Here is a 7,966-nt window from a genome sequence, read left to right on the forward strand (position 1 = left end):
TTGGTTTTTGTGCTTTCTTCCCAAGTATTTTAAGTCTTTTCAAAACAAGGCTCTTGGGACCTCTAGATTCAAGTATGCTCCTGGACTTGGTCCACTGCTGCAAGAGGCTTAGGGAGACTTGTACACATGCCTGGGTTATTCATTCACCAATATTAAATAGCAGAGCAGAGGTGGTCAACGTGGAAAACAATTTTCTTTGGAACTAGGCTGTGATGAGAGGTGCCTGCCATGATCATAACCTACTGTCTCTTCCCCAATTCCTTCCTTCCAGTTTCTTAAGGCAGAAAATAATCTTCTGTGAAGATACTTGACAACAATTCCATCCAACAGAACACATGCTTCCGATGCACTACTTTCAGATATTCTGAGGGAGAAAAATACAACTGCATCAATACAAATTCACTGAAATCTGACACCTAATAGTAATATCTGCAGCAATAAAAAGCATTTTCAAACAGTTAAGATTCCTTCCACAAAACAGATGACTTGGGCTGGGGTTATGGCTCAGTAGTAGAGCTCTTGCCTAGCATGTGTGAGGCACTGGATTTGATTCTCAGCACCAAATATTAATAAATGAATAAAATAAAGGTCCATCAACAACTTAAAAAAAAAAGATTAAACAATAACAGATGACTTAAATCTTCAAAATTTTTTGGAGGCTGGGGTTGTGGCTCAGTGGTAGAGTGCTTGTTTAGCATGTGCAAGGAACTGGGTTTGATTCTCAGCACCACATTTATATAAGTAAATAAAGGTCCATGAACAACTAATAAAAATATTAAAAAAAAATCTTTTGGGAACAACTATAATAATGCACCAATAAAATAATTAGAAAGAAAAAGTTCTTTTTTGAATTAGTTTCTCCCTAGTTCACTTAAACAACCACAGCAAGAGAGAAGTTTTCTAGCCTGTAATTTTTTGTGTATGTGGCCCTGGGGACTGAACCCAAGGCTTTATGCATGCTAGGCAAGACCTCTACCAAGTGACAAAGCATGGCTCACTAAAAGTCAGACCAGTTTTCAGCCCTGCCTCACCTGGGTTTAGTTCAGCTGGCGGATGAGCTGATTGATGCGTTCTCCCCTATAGCCAGGTAAGCCCATCTCCTTGAGGAAACCCACTCTATTTTTGGTAGCATGACGAGCAACAGAGAGGTGGAAAGGGCACAAGAATCCAGAGATCTCCCAAAAATGCTTCCCCGGGAAGGCAATTTCATGAATGAGGTCTTCCAGACAAATGACATCAAACTTCCCTAAAATATATAAAGGCATATATTCCTTTATTCACCATTTGTTCAGCATATACCAAGCTTTTATATGCCAGAGCTGGGCACCCTGGCATGTTGTTAGGACCCCCAAATCAAAGCCACTGAAGATGCTTGCTTTTTGCTCCCACTGATCCTTAAACTGCAGCACTCACCCAGATGCTCCTCAATCATTGTGTTGTCTGTCAGGGGGATGGTCTTATTCTTGACCCTTGCTTGTCCACGTTTCAAGATGAGTTCCCGGACAGACTTCAGATTTGGAAATCTATGTGAGGCAGAATAAAGCACAGCCTTAACTGGCACCTGGCATACTGCATTACAGTGGCTACTCAGTTCTGCAGTCTGAGAAGAAAAGGTGGGAGAAGTGATCCTGCCTATCCCCTTACCAGGAAGTATTTTATCATCAGAGGCTGAAATGCTTGTGAATACACAAATGAAGGAGGGGATAAAAAACCAGAATGGCAGAGCACTAATCTCCAGGATAAATAAAGAACTCAAAAAACTTAACACCATAAAAAACAAATAACCCAATCAATAAATGGGCTAAGGAAATGAACAGATACTTAACAGAAGAATAAATATAAAAAGTACAAAATCAACAAATGTATGAAAAAATGTTCAACATCTCTAGCAATTACAGAAATGCAAGTCAAAAGTACTTTAAGATTTCATTTCACTCCAGTCAGAATGGCAATTATCAAGAATATAAGCAGTACATGTATAATGGCATAATTTTGGTGTGAACATACTTTATATAATTGAAAAATTATATATTATATACTTTGAAAAATTGTGCTGTAAATGGGTAATAATGAGTGTAAGACATTCCACTATTGTCATGTATGTAAAAAATAAATTTAAAAAAAGGAATTAAAAAAAAAAAAGAATACAAGCAATAATAAATGTTGGCAAGGATGTGGGGAAAAAGGCAGACTCATACATTGCTGGTAGGACTGCAAACTGGTGCAACCAATCTGAAAAGCAGTATGGAGATTCCTTAGAAAACTTGGAATGAAACCACTATTTGACCCAGCTATCCCACTCTTTAGTCTATACCCAAAGGACTTAAAATCAGCATACTATAGTAATGCAGCCACATCAATGCTTACAGCAGCTCAATTCACAATAGCTAAACTATGGAACCAACCTAGATGCCCTTCAACAGATGAATGGATAAAGAAAATGTGGTACACATATACAACAGAATATTACTCCGCCTTAAAAAATGAAATTATAGCATTTGCAAGTAAATGGATGGAACTAGAAAATACCATGCTAAGTGAAACAAGCCAAACCCCAAAAAACAAAAGCTTAATGTTTTCCGAGAAGCAGATGCTGATCCATAGTGGGGTGGGGTGGGGCAGGGCAGGGTGTGGGGTGAGGGGGTAGAGAAGAATGAATGAACTTTGGTTTGTGTAGAGGTGAGTGAGGGGAGGAAGGGGGCTGTGGGGATGGGAAGGACGGTAGAATGAGAGACATTATTATCCTATATACAGGTATGATTACACTACTGGAGTGACTCTGCACCAAGTATAGCCAGTGGAATGAGAAGTTGTGTTCCATTTGTGTACAATATGTCAAAATGCATTCTATTGTCATGTATAACTAATTAGAATTAAAAAAAAAAAAGTAAAACCAAATAAACAAAACAACTAACCAGAGTAGCCCTGGCTAGGAAAGGGAAACCAGCAATTTAAATTTATAGATATAGGTGTTCATCAAGCAAAAAAATTGTTTCTAGCAAGGTGCAACAGCACATGCCTATAATCCCAGCTACTCAGGAGGCTGAGTCAGGATCATTACAAAGTTAGCCTGAGCAACCTAGCAAGATCCTGCCTCAAAATAAAGGGGGTGGCTGGGATTGTGACTTAGTGGCAGAGTGCTTGCCTTATTTGTATGAGGCACTGGGTTTCATTCTCAGCACCACATGAAAATAAATAAATAAAATGAAGGTATTTAAAAAAAAAAAAAAAAGGACAGGGTTGTAGGTGCAGCTCACTAGTAGTGTATATCTGGTAGAAAGTGGAGTGGGTGATAAAAACACCCAGATAAAACAAAACCACTACCTGGCTTACAGTTTACTCAAGATGGTGCAAGAGTTAGAAATTAAACCTAAGCCTTTTGGGGGTTTTATTTTATTTTACTGGTACCAGGATTGAATTCAGGGGCACTTGACCATTGAGCCACATCCTCAGCCCTATTTCACATTAGAGATAGGGTCTAACGCGTTGCTTAGCACCTCATTTTTGCTAAGGCTAGTTTGAACTCGTGACTCTTCTCTCTCAGCCTCCCAGCTGCTGAGATTACAGGTGGTACAGTGTCGCACAGCTTATTTTGTTTTTGAAACTGGTTCTCACTGCTCTCCCAAGCTGGCCTCGAACTCACAATCCTCTCAAGTATCTGGAATTAAAGTATTCACTACCTTTCTGTTGGATTTTAATGTTTGAGGAATACTATAAGCACTGCTACTAGTTCAGTTTCAAGACTCCAAGTGGTCTCTCTCTCTCTTTTTTTTTGGGCGGGGGTGGGGGTGGGGGTGGGTTCTGGGGATTAAACCCAGGGCCTCTGCATGCTAGGCAAGTGCCTAACAACTGAGTCAACATCCCTACCCCCTTTTAAAATTAGTGATAGGATTTCACTAATTTGCCCAGGCTGGCTTCAATTTGAAATCATCCTCCCTGTCTACTGTCATGTGCCACTATATCCAGCTCTTTTACTCATCTTACTCAGCCTAAGCCCTGCTATGGTAATGTCAGACCATTATCAGCATCACTGATCTCCTCCCTCAGCCTGTCCCATGTGCCAAAGTTCTTGATTTCTGGTGACTATGATCACACTCAATGTCCAACATAGTAACATGAAAGTAATATCTTGTGCACACTCACACACTGAAATACAAGCTATTGTGAATTCACAGAGAAAAACCTTACTTACCCCCAGGTCACGTAAGGTTCTACTATCCGTAGCATTTTTAGGCTTTTGGGGGTGACTTTAACAAAGACACCACTAAATATTTTCTTCAGACGAAGTCTTGCAATGGTCCTCTGCACCAGTAAACTCACCCCATCAATCCTGAAACAAATGGTAACACAAATCAGGCTCTCTACAGTTTATGTCACTTCAGTAAGCACTCATGAAATTTGTGCCACCACACTGGCAGAGAAAAGAGACCATGCCTTAAAGTTCTCAGTTTGTTTGCGTATGTATGTATGTATGTACGTACGTACGTACGTACGTCCGTCCGTTCTGGGGATTGAATCCAGGGGCACTTTACCACTGGGCTATATCCCCAGCCCTATATTTATTTTTATAACTTTGTTATTATTATTTTTAATGTGGTGCTGAGGCATGAAGCCAGTGCCTCACATGTTGTAGGTTAACATTCTACCACTGAGCCATAACCCCAGCCCCCTATATTTATTTTTAGACAGGGCCTTGCTAAGTTGCTGAGGCTGGCATTGTGCTTGTGATGCTCCTGCCTCAGCCTTCCAAGTTGGTGGGAGAGTTCAGTTTAGTGGAAGACGGTTTATAAATTGATGGTTTTCCTGTTATGTGGAACAGTGCCTAAGGTGCTATGGGACAACAGAGATGGTCCATGAATTTGTGAAAAAAGGAGTACATAGGATTTTGCATCTCTGGCTAAGGAACTTGGACTTGTTCTATGGGCAGCAAAAGCTACTGAAAATTTTGAGCAAAAAGGAGATGACCCGATTTATCTCTGACCATTACTAGAGGCAGCCTACAGGTCAGATCTGAGATTGCATAGAAATCCAGTCATGAAAGAGATTATAGGCCATGGTAGGAGGGTTAAAGACAGAGCTTGTAAATATTTAAAACTCACAGACTTCACAGTAAGAAGTACACTATTGTATGTAAGGATAGGGACATAAGGGAAATGCCATTAAATGTATAAGTTTCTTTATAGCACCGAATATGCTCCATCCATTCTGCCTTGCTTTAGTTCCTAGAAAGATGTCTCAATCCCTTCATTTCAGGACATTATATATATGGCTGGAAAGCCATTTCCCAACACTGGTGAACGCCATCCATGTCTTTCCAGTTGCAGATTTAAGTTCTTGCTTTAGAGAAAGTGTCCTCAAGCACCATCTCCAATCCTGCAATTTACTCTAATAACACTATTAGTAAATCTATTTTCGTAATGTTGCAGACAAAGACCATATTTGTTGGGTTCATCCCTGAATTCTTTGCATAATTTTCCATAGTGGCTTAGGCCCTTACTATCTTTGTATCTCCCTAGAAAGGGACCTAAAAGAACTCCCAACCTCAGGGAATCTGAAAAGACACCAGTACTATACCTTTGGATGCGTACAACAAAGGCCAAGGAATGTTTATCAGGTACTTCCAAAGCATGAGGTTTCACTTCTAGTCGTCTGATGCGCACGTGGTCACGTTTCTGCCGCCAAGAATCATGTAGGAATGATTCCAGTCGCTTAAATCTGAATTCTTTTCCTTTTCTCTGTTACAGAGAAGACAGACCATCATCACCACTCTGTGCCTACACTCATCTTTAATTCCAAAACAGTAATTCATGAGTTTCATGTTCTTCAAAGGAAAGCAAATAAGCATATTTCTATATCTTTTTTAAACAGGGTATTGCTATGTTGCTCAGGCCAGCCTCAAACTTGTGATCTTCCTGCCTGAGTCTCCCAATTGACTGGGATTTCAGGCATATGCCACCACACCTAGCTGACTCTGTTATACAATGAAAAACCCAAGTACAAGGAGTTGAGAAAATTCTAGAATTACTGGGAGAAGTTCCTTTCTTTTTTGGCACTGGGATTTCACTGGGGGGTGTTTTGCTATAAAGTGACATCCCCCAGCCTTTTAAATTTTTTACTTGAGACTGGGTCTTGCTAAGTTGCTGAGGCTGATTCTTAAAATTGAGATCCTCCTGCCTCAGGTTCCTGAATTGACAGGATGAAAGAGATGCTCCACAGCACCTGGCTATTTAGAGAAGTTCCTGATACACAAACAAAAAATTAGTTTACATGCTGTTAACCAATGTTTACCAACATTATGTTAGGTACAAACTGTGAGCATTTGCTTCCTTGTCTCCAAAATACACGTATATTCAGAGACATTTAGTGGCTGGGCATGGTAGTACATGCCTCTAATCCCAGCTGAAGCAGAAAGATCCCAAGTTCAAGTCCAGCCTCAGCAATTTAGCAAGACCCTGTCTCAAAATAAAAATAAAGGGCTGGGGATATAGCTTAGTTGGTTAGAATGCTTGCCTCACATGCACAAGGCCCTAGTTTCAATCCCCAACACCACCAAAAAAAAAAAAAAAAAAAAGGGTGGAGATGTTGTTCAATGGTTAAATACTCCTGGTTTTTGCTCTGGTACCAAAACAAACAAACAAACAAAAAACACCACACATTTAGTAAACAACAAAAGCTGTTGTATACACTTTTTGCCAGGTTTGTTCTCTAAAATAAAATCATTCAATATGAATCTAGAAGGAGCACTTTCCACTTCACTTTTTTCTTAAGCTGCATTCCAGATTTTTGCTTGCACAGGTGTTGGATAAATCTTTGCTAAGTGAAGACACAAACCAGATACCTTGTCTATTAAAAAACTGGGGAGGTGGGAGCTGCGGTTGTGGCTCAGAGTGCCTACCTAGCACTTGCAAGCCACTGGGTTCCATCCTCAGCACCACATACAAATACATAAAAGTATTGTATCCAACTACAACTAAAAAAAACCCCAAACCACAAAAACATTAAAAACAAAACTGGGAGAGGGGCTTGACAACACCAAATGTAGTTCACGCAATACAAATTCTAACACCGTCCTCCTGGTCCCCCAATATTACCTCCTTCTTTGCCAAAAGTGCCTGCTTTGCCTGGGTAGCTTTGAGGGCCTGATAAGCCTTCCTCTTTTTCAGGAGATTTTCTGGAACCAAAGGGATCTTTTTTCTTTGCCTAATAGAGAAAATTGATCAGAGATAATAACATTTAGGAAATGAAAGTTCAATGGGTTTCCAAACCACTCTACAAACTCCTGGGAACACTGCTGCCTTCAAACTTCTGAGCACCGAGTTTCTCCTAAAACCGATGGTTTCTGACTAATTTTCAAAATGAAGCCCTAACATTCACTCGTATCCAAAGCCTTAAAATCTCAAGAACCTCTTGGTTCCTGGTTCGATTACAACAGAACTTTTACTACCATAGGCTTTCATCAACTCACAGCGATGAGATCCTAGAAAGAACCCGTGGGGTTGGGGCGAGTGGAAGTCTACTTACAGGGCAAATAATGAAAGTAAGGCTGGGTGAACTCAACTCTGGCACTCTTCAGCTGCTGTCCCCTCCATACCTGTGTTTCCTAACCGCCTGCCTGAAAGTCAATCCTCGCTGTTCTAGGTAACCAGAACTAACCGCGGCCCCCTCCGCTAGCCCCAGCCCTTCAGGACCTCACTCCTACTCTCTGTAATCTGAAGCCTTTTGTTTTCTCTTCCTACAGTCCACACATGCCTTACTTCCTAACAGAACAGCATAAACACCGTGGATGGCATCGGATATTCAAGTTCCCTCTCCCCTCGAAAAACTCAAAGACGCAAACACTTACTCTTCCTCCGCCATCTTTCCAGTGCTGCAATTACAGCTCGCGTGCACGTCCGCCAGGCGGGGAAGAGAGGACCCACTCTATGTTTAACTGATCATAGAGACGTCTCTTCTAGCTCACGCTGGA

The 7,966-nt window shown here is 40.8% G+C and overlaps 1 protein-coding gene across 1 annotated transcript; it reads right to left on the reverse strand.

Moving 5' to 3' along the window:
* On the reverse strand, positions 1 to 7,931 carry Rpl7l1 (ribosomal protein L7 like 1). The gene is made up of 7 exons (XM_027950501.2): positions 7,844 to 7,931; positions 7,092 to 7,200; positions 5,575 to 5,735; positions 4,193 to 4,330; positions 1,414 to 1,523; positions 1,032 to 1,246; positions 1 to 364 (listed from the first exon to the last, which is right to left on the reverse strand). The coding sequence occupies exons 1-6, from the start codon at positions 7,855 to 7,857 to the stop codon at positions 1,038 to 1,040; spliced, it is 741 nt and encodes a 246-aa protein (XP_027806302.1). The 5' UTR covers positions 7,858 to 7,931; the 3' UTR covers positions 1 to 364; positions 1,032 to 1,037.
* Between the last annotated feature and the right edge of the window lie 35 nt (positions 7,932 to 7,966).

The sequence above is a fragment of the Marmota flaviventris genome, chromosome 6 (assembly GCF_047511675.1).
Source record: "Marmota flaviventris isolate mMarFla1 chromosome 6, mMarFla1.hap1, whole genome shotgun sequence".
In the NCBI taxonomy this organism is placed as follows: domain Eukaryota; kingdom Metazoa; phylum Chordata; class Mammalia; order Rodentia; family Sciuridae; genus Marmota; species Marmota flaviventris.

Bases quoted from the DNA above. Each gene is read 5' to 3' on its own strand.
- Rpl7l1 (XM_027950501.2), bottom strand. The intron at 5,736-7,091 runs GTAATATTGGGG...TCTCTGTAACAG, and splicing joins CACTTTTGGCAAAGAAGGAG to AGAAAAGGAAAAGAATTCAG. The intron at 4,331-5,574 runs GTATAGTACTGG...CATTTGTTTCAG, and splicing joins TTTGTTGTACGCATCCAAAG to GATTGATGGGGTGAGTTTAC.